A 19,072-nucleotide genomic window follows, 5' to 3' on the forward strand; every position below is an offset into this window, starting at 1 on the left:
AAAAATATTAAGGGATTGGACACACTAGATGCAGGAAACATGTTCCCGATGTTGGGGACGTCCAGAACCAGGGGACACAGTTTAAGAATAAGGGGATGGCCATTTAGAACTGAGATGAGGCGAAACTCTTTCACCCAGAGAGTTATGAATTTGTGGAGGCCGATTCACTGGATCCATTCAAAAGAGAGTTAGATAAAGCTCTCGGGGCTAGCGGGATCAAGAGATATGGGGAGAAGGCAGGAATGGGGTACTGATTGTGGATGATCAGCCATGATCACATTAAATGGTGGTGCTGACTCGAAGGGCCTAATGGCCTACTCCTGCACCTATTTTCTATGTATTTATGTAAATCTCAGTGGCCCAAATAGCCTCATTCTGTGTCGTAAAACTGTCTCAAAGAGTGTAAAAGAACATGCCCACAATAACGCCAAAGTCGCTCTGCAATGAGTTGCCAACCTAGTGAAATTCAGCACAAGACAGAACGCGTGGGAAACTGTTGTATTTCCAAGTAACAGATTAATTGACTCCACAGTCAATATATCAAAGCACTGCAGTCATGTCACATCCAAACACGGATTCTCCGAATTATCTATCTAACAAAGCTGTGGAGGCTCATTGAATGTGAACGTTCAAGAAACAAATTAATAGGTTTTAGGTATTAACAGAATCAAGGTATGTGGGGTTAGAGTAAGAAAATAACACAGACGAAACATAATCCATGATACTATTCCAAGGCAGAACAGGCATGAGAGGCTGAAAGTTATACTCAATTTCACGTTATACACCTTTCTTTAACTTAATGAATGTTGCAAATACGATGAAAAATTTCTAGATCAATAATGGCCACTGCAGAAATTCATAAATTTAAAAAGAATATTGCATTTTAAAACTTACCACACGATCTTGGTCTTGCATAAGATTCAGAATAGCCTCGTACAACATTGGTCTTAATTCTGATTTAAATTTTACAGAAATCCATTGACCAATCAACCAAATCACTCTGCGTCGAATAACTTTGTATCTGTAAGTTGAAGATAAAAAGAGTGATTACATACAAGCAATATTTTTAAAGGGAGTTCTGTATTAAAACAAAATTGTTAATCGTAGCACCAAAACCAAACACAACTAACAAATTGTAATAAAACCAATCACACACAATTAGTGTCTCTAATAGAGGCATCCATGAAGTTCCCAGAAAAACTAAATTAATTCCAGTTCAACTAATCATAATTATTTGTACATTTTAGATTTGGATTAATGCAGAACAACAAAATTGCTACTATTTATAATTGCAATCTAGGTTTCTGACCAATAAACAATAGAGATCTCAAACAATATTTAAAATGGAAGGCCTACCAATATATATGATAATTCATATGCTCTCAAGGAGAGTTTAAATACCATTGAGCATATAAATGTATGAAAGATTCTGAAAATTCCCCCCGACTTCTAATAAGAATGCAAAAATAATCTGTGAAAAGGGCCTGTCCCACTTAGGCGACCTTTTTGCGAGTGCAGGCGACTGTCATAGTCTTGTTGAATCGCCAAAAAAGTGAATGTATCAAACGCATCCTACGACTATATAGAAGACATCCTACGACTATGTAGGACAAGCTACGACTATCTACAACTTAATCGCCGATGCACTCGTGACAATTGGTGACCCAATAGTGGGGACTGAGGACGACCACCTTCGACTTACAGACGACTACACCCACGATCACAGAAAACAAGCTACAACAAGCTATGACTGGCTACGACTCTATAGTCGTAAGATCACCTAAAAAAAAATGACGTTAGATTTTTCAAACGTTCTTTTAAATTCCGTGTATTGCAAGTTTTAGTGTTAATTTATCAAAATGTATAAAAATGTTCTTTTAAATTCAGTGTATTGCTTGTTTAAGTGTAAGATTTATCAAAATGTATAAAAATGTTATTTTAAATTCAGCGTATTGCCTTTTTTAGTGTTAGATTTATTGGGATGTATAAAAATAAAACCCTTTTAAATGCAATGCATTTGAAGTGCTTGTGACTGTTTTCTTCATCAAAATAAATGTGTAGTCAAACTTTAAATACAGTGCATTCCTTCCTTGCGTTTGTGTGTGTTTCAATGATCTAAATATATGAGAAATGAAATATGAGATATAAGTGATGACATGAGGGACTACTATGAAAAAGAATGATATTCATACATCAATTTGAGGTTAAAAAGTCAGGGATTTCCTTTATTGGTAATGAAACATACAAAAGTCTTATAAACAAACAAAAGTTGATAACAGCCTGGTGGGTGGTGTTGAGGGTTGTGCCCTGCCCCTGTGCTGAAGCCTTCTCCTTGGAGCCATTTCTCACACCGTCTGATCCACTGAAAGAAAAATTGCACAATGACCGCGCACTGGAATGACAGCGCATCACGTGCTGCTGTTTTACATACCTTTTTTCGCAATGAGCCAATGAAAATGACCAGTCAGCAAAGGCGATTAACTAAAACCCCTGTCTCACGGTGCGAGTTGACACACGAGGTACCCCGTTAAAACTCGTGGTAATAACGTACGATTAACGTAGCTGTAACATCGGAACTCGTGGACTCAACTTAGAGACTCGTGGCGCTAACAGCAGGTACCCGTGAAACTTGTTAACTCTTGGAAAAATTCAAACATGTTTAAAGTTTTCACGAGTCAAATTTACTCTTGTGGTTAAGAACTGAAACATTTGAACTAGTTTTAAGAACGTAGTGGCCCGTGCGTTTATCTTAGTGTCTCGTGAGTCTACTGTGGGAACTCTTAAGTCCTGCAAAATTATGCGCAAGATTTCCACAGATCTTAACGTCCAACTTGTTTCATTTTTATGCAGAGTTATACTTGCTAATAACATTTGTTAAGTAAAATGTTGAGCCATTTGTTGGCTACTTTGCTTAATGGCGTGAAAGCCTTTTTTATATTCTGGTACACAGCATAAATTTCAGACCTCCAGTGTAAACTTTGGAAACTATACCATTAACTTATAGGTCTACGACCTACCTTATTGAGATAGGAAACTCTATTTAAACCAAAAAAAATCAGACCCAATTTCCTGTGCCGTCTCAGAATTAGTGAGTTTGGGGATTCGACGATGAGCTGGCAAGTATTGTTCTGCACAATATAGAAGATAAAACGGGTAGGAAGGAACTGCAGATGCCGGTTTACACCGAAGGTAGACACAAAATGCTGGAGTCACTAAGCGGGACAGGCAGCGGGACAGGACAGAAAATGAATAGGCGATGTTTCAGGTCGAGATCCTTCTTCAGACTGAGAGTCAGGGGAAAGGGAGACGCGAGGTATGAAAAGGTACAAAGAACAAATGAATGAAAAGTATGAAAATAACAAATCCAAGTCAGCAACGATGATCCAGGAAAGGTGGAGCCCACAATGGTCCACTTTAGTCCTTTAATACCGTCTAAAAAGTATTTACAATGCTGAACGTAATTCAATAAGATTGACGCAAATCTGTAGGCGAGTTTGGGACCAGACTAGACTATCTGAGAATTAGAAGGGTGGCGACACGGTTTCTCACAAACAGCAGCACAAACCCGTAATTCCCTCTACAAGCATTCATGGCTGTTAGGACAATGTGATCTGTCTAGACAGTGAGTGGTAGAATTGTGCTAGTCCGAAGAAGCGTCTCGACCCGAAACATCACCAATCCTTGATCTCCAGTGATGCTGCCTGACCTGCTGCCTGAGTTAGGCATGTTACTCTAGCACGTTGTGCCTATAGTCGGTATAAACCAGCACCTGCTATCCTTTTCTACACAGTACAAAGTTGGAATTTCCTCCGCAAACATTCATGGACGTTAGGGCAACTTATTCTATCTAGACAGGGAGTGGTAGTATTGTGCTGGAAAGAGATACCAAGGGATACGGAGCTGTCGTGGTACATGGTGGAAGTCAGCCTTGATCTATTGGAATGGCGGGGCAGGGTTTAGTGGCTGACCCATTAACACCTTTGTCTTTTCGTAGCTTTACTGCATTGCCATTGAATGTGACTTTGCCTCCTTAACCTGGGAGAGAGACAATATCACATTGAAAGTCAACTTTAGCGAGAACCAATCTAGAGTTGGTTCAAGTGCTCTGGAAAACGTTAAATGCTTGTTTTTTTTGGCGAAGCTTGAAATTCTGGAAAGTCATTTATTACTTTAAAAGAACCAGTGGCGAGGCCAGCCATCTACTGAAGTGTATGGTCTCCTAGTCTAACAATAAATATTCACCGCAGCGTGGAGAAGGCAAAGACACAAATGCATTTTATTACGATGACGCGAGTCAACAGACAATAGGTGCAGGAGTAGGCCATTCGGCCCCTTCGGGCAGGCACCGCCATTCACTGTGATTATGGCTGATCATCCACATCCACGTTCCTGCCTTCTCCCCATATCCCCTCACTCCGCTATCTTTACGAGCTCTATTTAACTCTCTTGAAAGCAGATAGAGCTCTTAAAGATAGCAGAGTCAGAGGATATGGTGAGAAGGCAGGAAAAGGGTACAACTCAGCGGGCAGGCAGCATCTCTGGACCGGTGGTGGGCTCCATGCACAGCTGTTTAACCTGACCCCCCCCCCCCCCCCGGTTGATTGTCGCTCCCTTCAGTTTCCCAGGGGGTCGGGACGGGACTGGAGTTGGGAGGGAAAGGTGGAGGGGGGGGGGGAGGGGTTTGGGGTGACTTAGTACGGGAGACAAGCGTACTGGCTGTGTGAGCACACACCAAGTTAAATTAATCTCCTTTGCCTACATGTCATCCGTATCCCTCCACTCCCTGCATATTCATGTCCTACCTAAAAAGCCTCTTAAATGCTGCTGTCATTTCATCTGTCTACAAAGAGTTGCTTATTAAAACACCTTCATTCAGGGTTGGCTCAAGAGTAACTCGGGAGATGAACTTGGAACATCGCAGAAATGACAAGTAAACGGCAAACTTGTCATACCCGTGGGAACTCGGTTAAACTCTTGATCATACACTTGGAATCTCGTACACAACCACGAGTCTTTCACTCGGGGTACCTCGTGGGTCAGCTTGCATCGTGAGACAGGGCTTTATGACTACCTACGACTGTCACGACTACCTACGACCCCACTACGACTAGACCTACGACTACAAAAGTATCGATTTTCTCCATGGCGGCCAATTTTTGGTCGCAGAAAATGTTTCAACATGTTGAAAGTTTTTCGACGACCATACTGAGGCCGCGACTTGTTCCCAGACTGCGAGAACTCCTCCCGACCATGAAGGAGACCATCTGCGACCATGTGGCGATCTTGTGGCGAACGCAGAGTCTCCTGCACTCGCCAAAGAAATCGCCTAAGTGGGACAGGCCCTTAAGGTTCCTGTGCATGAAAGGTTGATAATTGCAAAGTCCTCACGTGCACCAGGACACAATTGCTTTGTAATTAATACTTCCCAATATGCCTTTACTTAAATCCACCTTATGAATTGATCCTATTCCTTCAGAAATTGCTAGAGCACAATCTTCTTGCACTCTCAGAGTATAGATCAGTTTGAGGATTCCCTGCAACTCTTTGGAGATTGAGAACATACAAGAGATGGGAAGAGCATCCATCCTGAGAGAGGATTCAAAAGAGATTAGCCATGGATAGGGATGATGTGGGTAGGACGAGGGAGATAGGGAGAAGAGATGGGTGAAGAAAAATACGTAAGGAAAGGGTTTAAAACTTAAAGTGAATGCAGAACGTGAGTAATGAAAGTACAACTGAGGTGGGGGAGTGGGTGTAATAAAGAGAGAACTATGAATGCAAAGAAGAGTTGGGAGTTAAAGTAAAAGTTTGACACATGCAGAAGTATGGCGATGTACAATCTTGCTTGCAGCAGCATGATAGGCACCCAAACACATGGTCTATCGCATCACAGGCACATACAGTGCATTCATAAAGTATTCAGACCCCTTCACTTTTTCCACATTTTGTTACGTTACAGTCTTATTCTAAAATTGATTCTTTTTTTAAAAATCATCAATCTATAGATTAGATTAGATTAGATATAATTTATTGCCACACAGCCAGGCTGGTGGAAATTTGGGTTGTCAGCAGCGATACAATAATAAAGAACACACAACCACAATAAAACTGTAACACAAACTTCCACCACAGCATTCATCACTGTGGTGGAAGGCACAAAATTTGGCCAGTCCTCCTCCATTTCCCCCCCGTGGTCAGGACCAGAGTCCAGAGTCAGTCCAGGATCGGCTCTTCCTCACCGCAGACCGGCGGTCAAGATTTAAGTCCCCGCCGCAGCCAGAAGCACCGTAGACTGCAGTGCCGGCGGTCGAAGCTCCCCTCCAGGGGTGAAGGTAAGTCCATGCCGGACCCACGGTAGAAGTCGGCCGCGGGCCGGCAGTGATGGCTTCTTCTTCCCCCGGGTCCCCCGGGCTGTAGACGCCGCACCAGCTGGAGCTCTGCAGACCGCGAATTCAGGCTGCGACTTCAGGCTGCCGGCTGCCCCGGGCCAGCGAAACGGAGCGCTCCTCTCCAGCGAGCCCCAGCGAGGGCTCACCCGCTCCACGCCGAGAGTCCACGCTGCTCCCGCCGCTGAAGCCCCGGGCACGTCTCCGGGAAAGGCCGCGTCGATCCTTGATGTTAGGCCACGGGGGAGGCGACCTGGAAAAACTCGCCTCTCCGTGGAGGAGGCGACCGAAGCGGTTCCCCCTTACCACCCCCCCACACCACCCCCCACACAAAACACACAAAGAAACATTAAATACAGACTTTAAAACATACTAAAAAAATAAAAAAAAGTTGAGAAACTGACGAGCTGCATGACATGGCTGCTGCCAGAGCAGCGCCCCCTCCGTACACAATGCCCCATAATAAAAAAGTGAAAACAGGTGTTTAGAAATGTTTGCAAAGTAATTAAAAGTAAATAACTGAAATATCACATTTACACAAGTATTCAGACCCTTTACTCAGTACTTTGTTGTGGCACCTTTGGCAGCGATTACAGCCTCAAGTCTTCTTGGGTCTGACGCTACAAGCACACCCGTATTTGGGTAATTTCTCCCATTTTTCTCTGCAGACCCTCTCAAGCTCTGTCAGGTTGGATGGGGAGCGTCGATGCACAGCTATTTTCAGGTCCCTCCAGATATATTTGATCGGGTTCAAGTCCGGGCTCTGGCTGGGCCACTCAAGAACATTCACAGACTTGTCACAAAGCCACTCCTGCTTTGTCTTGGCTGTGTGCTTGGGGTCGTTGTCCTGTTGGAAGGTGAACCCTTCCAACATGAGGACCAGGACGCTCTGGAGCAGGTTTTCATCAAGGATCTCTGTACTTTGCTCCGTTCATCTTTCCCTCGATCCTGACTACTCTCCTAGTCCCTGCGCTGAAAAACATCCCCACAGCATGATGCTGCCACCACCATACTTCACCGTAGGTATGGTATTGGCCAGGTGATGAGCGGTGCCTGGTTTCCTCCAGATGTGGCACTTGGCATTCAGGCCAAAGAGTTCAATCTTGGTTTCATCAGACCAGAGAATCATGTTTAGGTGCCTTTTGGCAAACTCCAAGCGGGCTGTCATGTGCTTTTACTGAAGAGTGGTGAACACAACCCTTCTTCATCAACAGAGCTGTTGTAGAAATGGTTGAAAGCTTTATGTTCCTCGGCATCCATATCACCAGCAACCTAACTGGTCCCGTCACACTGATGCTGTGATCAAGGAAGAGCATCAGTGTATTTACTTTCCTATGCATCTGAGAAGATTCCATATATCCACAACGGTTCTCGAACTTTTACAGCTGCGGTATAGACAGTATTTAGATTGGATGCCTCAGCCTGGTAGACAAACTGCTGTGCTCTTGACCACCTAAATTTTTCAGGAAGTGGTGAACACAGAACCATCGCAGTCTCATCACTTCCTTCTATCCAGTCCATCCTTACCTTGCTTTGCATCAGGATGACAGCAGTGTCAACAAGGGTCCCGACAACTCTGGTCATTCCCTTTTCTCTCTTCTACTTTCCGAGAGAAGATGCAGGAAGTTGAAAGCCCAGACATAGTAACAGCTTCTTCCCCACTGCTCTCAGACTTCTGAACCAATCACCTCTTTCTCATCCCCTTCCTAGACCTTCTGCCACATACTCTTACTCCTTCATCTATCTCATTCAGTTATTCCATTATTGTACTGTAGTTACTTTACACTACTTCAGATTGCACTACAATCTTTGCACCAATCTGCTGTAATTCACTCAGTGTGTTTATTGTTGTACTTATTACTACCATGTATATTGGTTACTCTGTGAGCTTCATGCAAATAAGTAAATTCATTGCACCTTGGTGTATTTAACAATAAACTAGTCAGATTTCTTTTTAAACTGAAGTAAAAACAAATGAACAAGTCAATAACTGAATGCAAAGGCAGGAAGTGAAACTAAAGACAATTTAATATTCTTGTGAAAACTTTACAATTGCATATTTAAATAGAAGGCTTGCATAATTTGTTTAAATAGTTGTGGCTTACCTTATATGAGTAACTTGCAACTCAGCTAGAAGCTGGCTTTTAAACCACTGGTCGAAGTCCACATTATCAAAAAGTTCATAGGCTGCCAATCCAACTGCATTGTACACTGCCAGGAGCAGAATACAACATGTCAATAATCCGACTTAGTTTTATAATAGGATCAATCTATATTATTATATAATAAATACAAACTATATAAAGATTACCTAGACGTAGTCTACCCTGGTTATATAGTGTTAAAATGTATTATTTAGATACATAACAATGTTGTTCATAAGAAGAGCATTGTTGCTTTCATAAAAAAACATTAGTGTAAAAATAAATAACACTGCTGATGTTACTACTTTACTGAAAGGAATATCTTTGTAAAGATAACATACCAGCATCTTTGATAACTAGTCCAACAGTATCCTCCACATTAGTTGGTCCTAAAGAAAAAGCCAAATATGATTGTAAAGAGCAAATGAAAATATTGTAATTAAGCCGAGTTGCAAAGCATACTAGCTGTCCACAGTGGGCCTTAACACACGTTTATATTATTGCGTGACACATTGTAAATATCTATGGAAGCAAATTAGTGCAACATGCCAACCAGTGGAATCTTTTGATGCACGGGCATCAATTAAAGCTGAGAGAGTAATAATAGACAATAGACAATAGGTGCAGGAGTAGGCCATTCGGCCCTTTGAGCCAGCACCACCATTCAATGTGAACATGGCTGATCATCCCCAATCAGTACCCCGTTCCTGCCTTCTCCCCATATCCCCTGACTCCGCTATCTTTAAGAACCCTATCTAGCTCTCTCTTGAAAGTATCCAGAGAACCGGCCTCCACCGCCCTCTGAGCAGAGAATACCACAGACTCACAACACTCTGTGTGAAAAAGTGTTTCCTCATCTCGTTCTAAATGGCTTACTCCTTATTCTTAAACTGTGGCCCCTGGTTCTGGACTCCCCCAATATCAGGAACATGTTTCCTACCTCTAGCATGCCCAAACCGTTAATAATCTTATATATTTCAATAAGATCTCCTCTCATCCTTCTAAACTCCAGAATATACAAGCCCAACCGCTCCGTTCTCTCAGCATATGACGATCCCGCTATCCCGGGAATTAACATTGTAAGTGTAGGAAGGAACTGCAGATGGTGGTTTAAACCATAGACCCAAAAAGCTGGAGTAACTCAGCTGGACAGACAGCATCTCTGGAGAGAAGGAATGGGTGACTTTCCGGGTCGAGTCTGAAGAAGGGACTTGACCCAAAACATCACCCAATGCTTCCCTCTAGAGGTGCTGCCTGTCTTCACTGAGTTACTCCAGCTTTTTGTGTCTATCTGAGGAAGTAATAGATTCATTTAACACACACACACACACACACACACACATATCGCAAAGGCGGGGGCCAGGGAAAGCGGGGGAGCTCTGTCTGAAATTCACACGGTGCAAAGCCAAGGTGATACAGACACACACCGCGATGAACAGGAAGGTTAAGACGGCTAGCACAGTGTACAGTAAGTCCTTTCAAAGAGCGGGGAGGGGGGGGTGGAGACACTTTTAAGAAGGCAGACAACTTTTAATAAGCCAGAGATACACAGCTGTGAAGTTTGGCAGGCATTTAACATTACCGATCGGTTTTCGTTGGTTCTGAAAACTTATGTTTTTTCCCCCCAATGAGCCAATGAAAATGGAGATGAACTAAAACTACCTACGGCTACCTCGACTACCTACAACTACATGGCGACCCCACTACCACTGCACCTACGACTACAAAAGTAGCGATTTTCTCCATGGTGACCAATTTTTGGTCGCAGAAAATGTTTCAACATGTTGAAAAATTCCCAGAATGCGGGAACTCCTCGCGACCATGAAGGAGACTCACCACAGACCACCAGCAAACATGTGGCGACCATGTGGCGATCATGAGGCGAGAGCAGAGTCTCCTGCACCCGCCTAAAAAGCTGCCTAAATGGGACAGGCCCTTTAGAGTATTGTGTTCAGTTCTGGGCACCAGGTTATAGGAAAGATATTGTCAAGCTTTGACTGGACCATTTCCCGCCCCAACCAACACTTCACACCCATTCACAGCCTGACCTCAGTCTGCAAAGACTGTGCCTTTCTACACCCACCCCCCTCCAATCACCACTTCACACCCAATCATCCACACCCTCTGTGCTGCACAACATAATTTATCCAATACCAACAATAAAAATAGAGGTGGCAGCGAGGCTTTTCAGAGGACAAAAGAGCCGGAAATCTCCAGGACCTGACAATGTTTCCCCCCTCTACTCTTAAGCTCTGTGCCACTCTTAACAGCTGGCACCGGTCTATACAGACATTTTTAACCAGTCCTTGCAAACATGTACTGTCCCAGCCTGCTTCAAAGTCTCCACTATTGTCCCTGTACCCAAAAAGGCAAGGGTTACTTGACTAAAGGCCTGTTGCACTGACCTCTGTAGTCATGAAGACACTTGAAAGGCTTGTGCTGGCCAAGCTGAAAAATATCACAAACTCCCTGCTGGACCCTCTGCAGTTTGCATATCGGGCCAATAGATCTGTGGCCCAGCAAAAATTGGAGGAACAGCACCTCATATTTTGCTTGTGTAGTTTACACCCCAGCAGTGTAAACTACTTCTCTAGCTTCAGATAGACATTGCTTTCTCTCTCAATCCCCTTCCCAGTCCTCCCACTAGTCTTACTGATGCCGACTACATTTTATCTTTGTCCCGCCCCCTCCCCTGACATCAGTCTGATGAAGGGTCTCAACCTGAAACGTTGCCCATTCCTTCTCTCCAGAGATGCTGCCTCACCCGCTGAGTTGCCCCAGCATTTTGTGTCTATCTGCAGTTCCTTCCTACATTCCTTCAAGGATTACTTGTCTTAATGGCTACAGGCCTGTCGCACTGACCTCTGTAGTCATGAAGACATTCGAAAGGCATCTGCTGGCCAAGCTGAAAAATATCACGATCCCCCTGCTGGATCCTATGCAGTTTGCAGCATTCAACACCATTGTGCCAGAGCTACTGCACTCCAAACTTTCCAAGTTGACTGTGCCTGAACCCCTCTGTCAGTGGATCACCAACTTCCTGACAGACAGGAAGCAGCATGTGAGGCTGGGAAAGCACATCTCGGACCCGCAAACACTCAGCATAGGAGCACCGCAAGGCTGCGTACTCTCTCCTCTACTCTACTCTCTCTACACAAACGACTGCACCTCCACAGTCACCTCTGTCAAGCTTCACAAGTTTTCGGACGACTCAACCCTGATTGGACTGATCCAGGATGGGGAGGAATCTGCCTACAGACAGGATGTGTCACAGCTGGCGTCCTGGTGCCTTCGCAACAACCTGGAGCTCAATGCTCTTAAGACAGTGGAACTGATTGTAGACTTTAGGAGAGCCCCCCTTCCCCTCACCCCACTCACCATCAACAACACCACAGTCACATCTGTGGAGTCTTTTAAGTTCCTGGGAACCATCATCTCCAAGGACCTTAAGTGGGGGGCTACCATCAACTCCACAGTCAAAAAGGCACAACAAAGGATGTACTTCCTGCGGCAGCTCAGGAAGCACAACCTGCCACAGGCAATGATGGTCCAATTCTACACGGCCATCGTAGAGTCTGTTCTCACCTTCTCCATCATGGCCTGGTTTGGCTCAGCCACCAAGCACGACACCTGGAGGTTGCAGCGAATCGTCCGATCAGCAGAGAAGATTATTGGCTGCAACCTTCCCTCCATTGATGAACTGTACACTGCAAGGGCCAGGAAGCGAGCGGGCAAGACCCCTCTCACCCTGGCCACAAACTCTTTGAAGGCGACTCCGGACTGTCAAAGCTGCCACAGCCAGCCATAAAAACAGTTTTTATCCACGAGTAGATGCTCTACTCAACAGCCAAAAATCTGTAGCCTCCCTTTGATCTGGTATTTTGTTGGTTCACATGCTTGATCAATGGTGTTTTATCATTAATGTTTGATTATTATTAATGTTTAGTGTTTTCTGAGTCATTCGTAACTGTCACTGTATGTCATGTTGTTACTTGTGGGTGGAGCACCAAGGCAAATTCCTTGTATGTTAATACTTGGCCAATAAACTTACTTACTTACTTACGCTTGAAAGGGTTCAGACAAGATTTACGAGGATGTTGCCAGGACCAGAGGGTCTGACCTATAGGGAGACGTTGGGTCTCTATTCCTTGGAGCACAGGATGATGAGGGTGATCTTATTGAGATGCATAAAATCATGAGAGGAAGAGATCGGGTAGGTCCACAGAATCTCTTGCTCAGAGTAAGCGAATCGAGGACCAGAGGACATAGTCTTAAGAGGAAGGGGAAAAGATTTAATAGGAATCTGAGAGGTAACTTTTCCACACAAAGAGTGGTGGGTGTATGGAACAAGCTGCCTGAGGAGGTAGTTGCGGCTGGGACTTTCCCAAGGTTTAAGAAACAGTTAAGCAGGTACATGGACAGGACAGGTTTGGAGGGATATGGACCAAGCGCAGGCAGGTGGGACTAGTGTAGCTGGGACATGTTGGCCAGTGTAGGCAAGTTGTGCCGAAGGGCCTGTTTCCACACAGTATCACTCTATGACGCTATAATAACAAGCAGAAATGGACTGCTAACTCCCCCCAACAGCATGGTTGCGATTCATAGCACCTCAAAAAATCTTGCTTTTTTATTTATGTGCATCAGTTACATTTATAGATGTAATTAGCATGCTTCAGTTCAGCAGTGCATATGCTTATGAGGGAATCTATTGCTTGAATAAGTAGACTTTAAACCATACTATTACGTTTGGAGCTGTGGACACTCCATATGATGAATTTTAAACAAAGTTGTAAAAGGTCATTTAACTTTATTATTAAAATGTAATATTACATTAAAAATGCAAATTGTTTTGATGTATAGATCTAGTAAGAAGTGCAATCTCTAAAATAAATCATACTTAATCCTGATTGACTTGTATTTTCCAGTCATGCTATGTGGATGTAATTATAAATAATGACAGGAGATTACTGCAGCATTAGCACAATTTAGCTGAAATGTTTACTTGTATAATAGTCATAAGGATTTACATTTAGTTTTTGTTTATATTGGCAAAAGGTTTAAAATCATTATTTAAACTATATCAATACCAGGAAGGCTTTACATATGATTAACAATAAGTATATGAGACATTACATGTTAATGCAAATGAAACATATAAACACTAATTTGACTTAGCAAAAGAATAAGATGACCTTGGGAGAAGTCTCTATATTATAACATTCATACCTTTCACATCTGGCATCAATTCACACTGCCGCCATCTCTAACCACCATGATGATTTTTTTACATTTTAAATCTATCATTGAAGAACATGTCTAGGTTATGCAAGTTGAACTGCTGCCCGCAAACTATTCTTGGCACAAGTGAGAAAGGTACTCCCAACTATATTAACAACATTACTTAACCAGCCTGCACAAAAGTATTTCAAATTAGGCTCAAACAACCTAGTCAATTTGAAGTCATCCATGTATAAAATGGGTGGGATCAAGGGCTGTGAGGCCAAAAAGAGGCTTCAAGGAACAGGCAGGCTTATGATTAAGCAAGGAAATGGCAGGTGAAATATGTGGAAACATCTGAGATCATGCACATAGTGGAATAAATAGAAACATAGAAAATAGGTGCAGGTGTAGGCCATTCGGCCCTTCAAGCCTGCACCGCCATTCAATATGATCATGGCTGATCATCCAACTCAGTATCCTGTGCCTGCCTTCTCTCCATACACCGTGATTCCTTTAGCCACAAGGGCCAAATCTAACTCCCTCTTAAATATAGCCAATGAACTGGCCTCAACTACCTTCTGTGGCAGAGAATTCCACACTCTCTGTGTGAAAAATGTTTTTCTCATCTCGGTCCCAAAAGACTTCCCCCTTATCCTTAAACTGTGACCCCTTCTTCTGGACTTCCCCAACATCGGGAACAATCTTCCTGCATCTAGCCTGTCCAACCCCTTAAGAATTTTGTACGTTTCTATAAGATCCCCCCTCAATCTTCTAAATTCTAGCGAGTACAAGCCGAGTCTATCCAGTCTATCAAGACCCTATACAACTACAGTAGAACCTCCCTGCTCTTATACTCAAATAGGAAGTCAGAAAACATTTTAGACAATAACAACTTGAAAGTTGGCGAGTTCCAGAATCTGAAGAAGGGTCTCGACCCGATACGTCACCTATTCCTTCGCTCCGTAGATGCTGCCTCACCCGCTGAGTTTCTACAGCATTTTTGTCTACCTTCCAGAGGGACTCAAGTGTATTTACATAAATCACAGGTAAAGCAAATAAAGTTGGTCTTTATTGAACGAATTTGAATGCAGGAGTAGAGACCTCCTTGTCCAATATATAGGTCGTCTGTGGGACAGTACCTGCAATATTGTTAGCAATATTGTCTGGTCTCCCACTGAAGAAAAATAAAGTAAGTACAATGAAGGTTCACCAGTGTGATTGCAGAGACAGTGGGCTTTTCATACAATTAAGTGAAAATCGGCTTGGCTGTTACATTTTTTAGTACAGACGTCATAAAAACTCTCAACGCTACCAATAGACGGTGCAGGAGTAGGCCATTCGGCCCTTCGAGCCAGCACCGCCATTCAATGTGATCATGGCTGATCATCCCAAATCAGTATCCCGTTCCTGCCTTCTCCCCATATCCCCTGACTCCACTATCTTTAAGAGCCCTATCTAGCTCTCTCTTGAAAGTATCCAGAAAAACCGGCCTCCAATTCTCCTGAGGCAGAGAATTCTACAGACTCACAACACTCTGTGTGAAAAAGTGTTTCCTTGTCTCCGTTCTAAATGTCTTACCCCTTATTCTTAAACTGTGCGCAGCCTAAAGTTGTAGGACAACTTGTTCTATTTGATCTTATTTGATTGTGCACGCCGGGTTGATTGCATTCGTCGAAACAGGGCAGACCACATGAATGTTGCAATCTTCCACCCCTACTGTGAGCTTAATGAAATGGCTCCTAACATGGCGGTGCCGGCATCATATGCAAAGTTAATTTCACTATATAATGCATATTTGACAATAAGTATCCATTGATGCACTGAACCATTGAAGATGTGCATCAGGGGTCAAAGAGAAACAAAAAGGTCAGAATTTGGGAATTATAGAGGAGTTGTACATTACCTAACATGTACAATAGACCACTATATTTAAGAACTAACTTGAAATGGAGAGAAGAATCAAGATTAGACACAGGCGAGGTGCCGGAGTGGCTAATGTACCTCTATTTAAGAAGTGCTGAAAAGAAAAGCCTGGGAACTATAGACAAGTGAGCCTAACATATGTTGCAGACAAGATACTGGAGAGGATTCTAAGATAAGATATATATGCACTTTGATAGACAGGGACGGATTGTGGATAGTCACAGCATGGTTTTGTACGTGGTAGATTGTGTTTTACGGATCCCATAGAGTTTTTTTGGAGAAGTAACCATTGTCTATATGGACTTGGCCAAGGATTTTGTAAAGATTCTGCATGCTTGGCTGCTCTGGAACCAGATTACGTGGGATCCAGGGGGAAGGGTGGGGGGGGAGAGTCGGGGCTAAGCTGACTGAATAAAGAATTGGCTTCATGGAAGGAAGCAGAGGGTAATGGTGGAAGGTTGTTTCTCAGACTGGTGGCCTGTCACTAGTGGTGGGCCTCAGGGATTGGTGCAGAGCAGATTTACCAGTATGTATGTTGCCAGGACACGAGGTCCTGAGATATGGGGAGAGGTTGGGCAGGCTCGTACTTTATTCCTTAATGTGCAGGAGACAGAGGGGTGATCTTATAGAAATGTATAAGATCATGAATGGAAAGATGGGGTGAATGCACTGAATCTTTTACACCGAGTAGGTGAATCAGGAACCAGAGAACATACCTTGAACTGTATAGCACAAAAACAAGAACTTTTCACTGTACCTCGACGCACGTGAGAAAAATAAACTAAATTAAATAGATTTAAGGTGAGAGGGGAAAGAATTAATAGGAACCCGAGGTGCAACTTTTTCCACACAGAATGTGGTGGGGATATAAAACCAGCTGTCAAAGTTGAGGCAGATACGATAACAACATTTAAAAGACATTTGGACAGGTACATAGATAGGTTTAGAAGAATGGGGGTTCAGGCAGCTGGAACTAGGTGGAGGGGGCATTGTGGCCGGCATGGACAGGTTTGGCCAAAGGGCCTGTTTCCATGGTCCATGACTCTATGTAGTCAAGATTTTTGATATTTACTTCTTCTTGAACAAGTTTTTAGTATTTGCTATCATGTTTTCTGAACTCATTTTAGAGTATCTTGCATTTCATTACTGATTTGTCCTTTGAACCATTGCTTAATACTTGTTCCTTCTTTCCTCTTTCACATATTTCATCTTAGAGTCGTTGTCATATGACAAGGAAACAGTCCCTTCGGCCCAACTAGTTTATGCTCACCAAGATGCCCTATCTACGCTGCCCAACTGCCCACATTTGGCCACTCCTCAGTCTCCTGCGTTCCAAGGAATAAAGTCCTACCATGCACTTCCTTTCCCTATAGCACACATGCTCAAGTCCTGGTAACATTCTCGTAAATCTTCTCTGCACTCGTTCCAGCTTAATTACATAATTCCTTAACCAAAATGGAACACAATACTCCAAATGTGGCCTCGCAAACGTGTTGTACAACTGTAACATAACATTACAACTTCTATACTCAATACCCTGACTGATTAACATAAAGAGATTTAAAAAAAACAATGATAACAAGGTAGTAACAGGTGTAAAAGCTGACAATAAAAAAGAATCTGCAAAGAACAATACAATCAATGTAGCAAGGTTCACACAATTGACATTGGATGGCATATTGGTAACTCTATTTCAAAGTCAATAATTACTTATCAAGTACTTTAGAACTTCCTGAGGCTATGCCAAGTCCATCTTCCTGGGCTTAGATGGGGCATTTTGGTCAGCATGGATGAGTTGGGCAGAAGGGCCTGATAACATGCTGTATGACTATGATTCTAAGGTTCTAAATGGATGCAAATTCTTTATAAACCTACTGCAAAAATGTGATACAAATTGTCGCTGTGACACTTTAATAAGGCAAAAAATTCTATTGACAATTTTTTTAAAAAATCCAAATTATCTCCATCCAGCTCTAATTTATTTTACACTAAATGGGTTCTGAATTGTACTGCAACATATAATATTTAATTAATTTCCTTTGAGGGTTTCAAAAATAATGCAACTGGTTTTGCTCAGTGTTTCATAATATGCATCGAAATTAATACAACTCAAATTCTTTAAAAATGTTAGAGTTATTTTATATAAATCTTTCGTAGATAGACACAAAATGCTGGAATAATTCAACAGGACAGGCAGCATCTCTGGAGAGAAGGAAAGGGTGACGCTTCGGGTCGAGACCCTTCTTCAGACTGAGTCTGAACAGAAACATCACCCATTCTTTCTCTCCAGAGATGCTGCCTCTCCCGTTGAGTTGCTCCAGCATTTTCGGTCTATCTTCGATTTAAACCAGCATCTGCAGTTCCTTCTTACACATATTAATCTCTCAATGTCTACATTTTGAAATGGACAGGCTGGGCAAATGGCTGCCTTCTGCTTCACTCTGTCAAAAGTTTATAAATTGATACCTGCACATTTTAAAATATCTAGAAGTAAGCAGTCATTTTTGTTTTCCAATTTTATTCCCACTGCAACATTATTTTCTTAAGCATCTATTTTCTTAAGCATCAGTTGCATTCAGCTGCTTGACATGCAATCTGAGCAACTTCAATCGGTACTGAGGGATTGCTGCATTAGCTGAGAAAACAGATATAGAAAACAAATGGGGAAAAATCACTGCCAATATAATATCTATTGCCAGTATTACTGCTCGGCCACCTCTTTGAGGAGAGCACATTTTCCTTCTTCCAAATGTCAAGGAATGTCCCACTAAGTAGCTATTTCTCTGTCCTGGTATTCTTTATTGCAAGCATGCTGCAATTCAATACGTTTAAATTTTTGAAAGAACAAATGGTATAGGAATCATTCAAGAATATTCACATATAAATTGTGATGATGATGATTATGGGGCTAGACATCAAATATGAATTTAGTTCAGATAAGTGTACAGAAATTTATTCGTGAAATTGTTTAAAAGATGTTCAATAATTAGAATGGATTTCAGAACTAACTTCTTTCAAGATTCCACAAATATTTTTTAAAAAAAGGTATAATGCACAGGCACAGGAAAAAAACTATATTAAAGTATAAAAATAATTCAAAGATGTACAAAATTGAAAGTGGCATAGAACAATTAAAAATATAATTAAAAATATAATTTACTGCAGTGCTGAATAATAATATTGTTAGGTGATCACATGTAAAAAACATTTCCTCTTCATATTTTGAGATCTTCGACAATTGTCCTGACACAAATGGACTGATCAATATTTTTTATACTGAAAAAGGTTTTAAAAGGCATGTGTCACATTTAGTGACCTTTGCATGAGATTTTTACTTCTTAATATCAATCAGATCTACATTTGAGATTATCCCAAGCCTCCATATATTTGGACGTAGAT

General features: G+C 42.4%; 1 protein-coding gene across 1 annotated transcript in view; it reads right to left on the minus strand.

Moving 5' to 3' along the window:
* ipo11 (importin 11) overlaps positions 1-19,072 on the minus strand; it is a 345,030-nt gene that overhangs the window by 225,327 nt on the left and 100,631 nt on the right. Inside the window, 3 exon segments of the mRNA XM_033029972.1 lie at positions 895-1,021; positions 8,492-8,597; positions 8,872-8,919. Of these exon segments, the coding sequence (XP_032885863.1) occupies positions 895-1,021; positions 8,492-8,597; positions 8,872-8,919 (281 nt within the window).

This window comes from Amblyraja radiata, chromosome 1, assembly GCF_010909765.2.
Source record: "Amblyraja radiata isolate CabotCenter1 chromosome 1, sAmbRad1.1.pri, whole genome shotgun sequence".
In the NCBI taxonomy this organism is placed as follows: Eukaryota; Metazoa; Chordata; class Chondrichthyes; order Rajiformes; family Rajidae; genus Amblyraja; species Amblyraja radiata.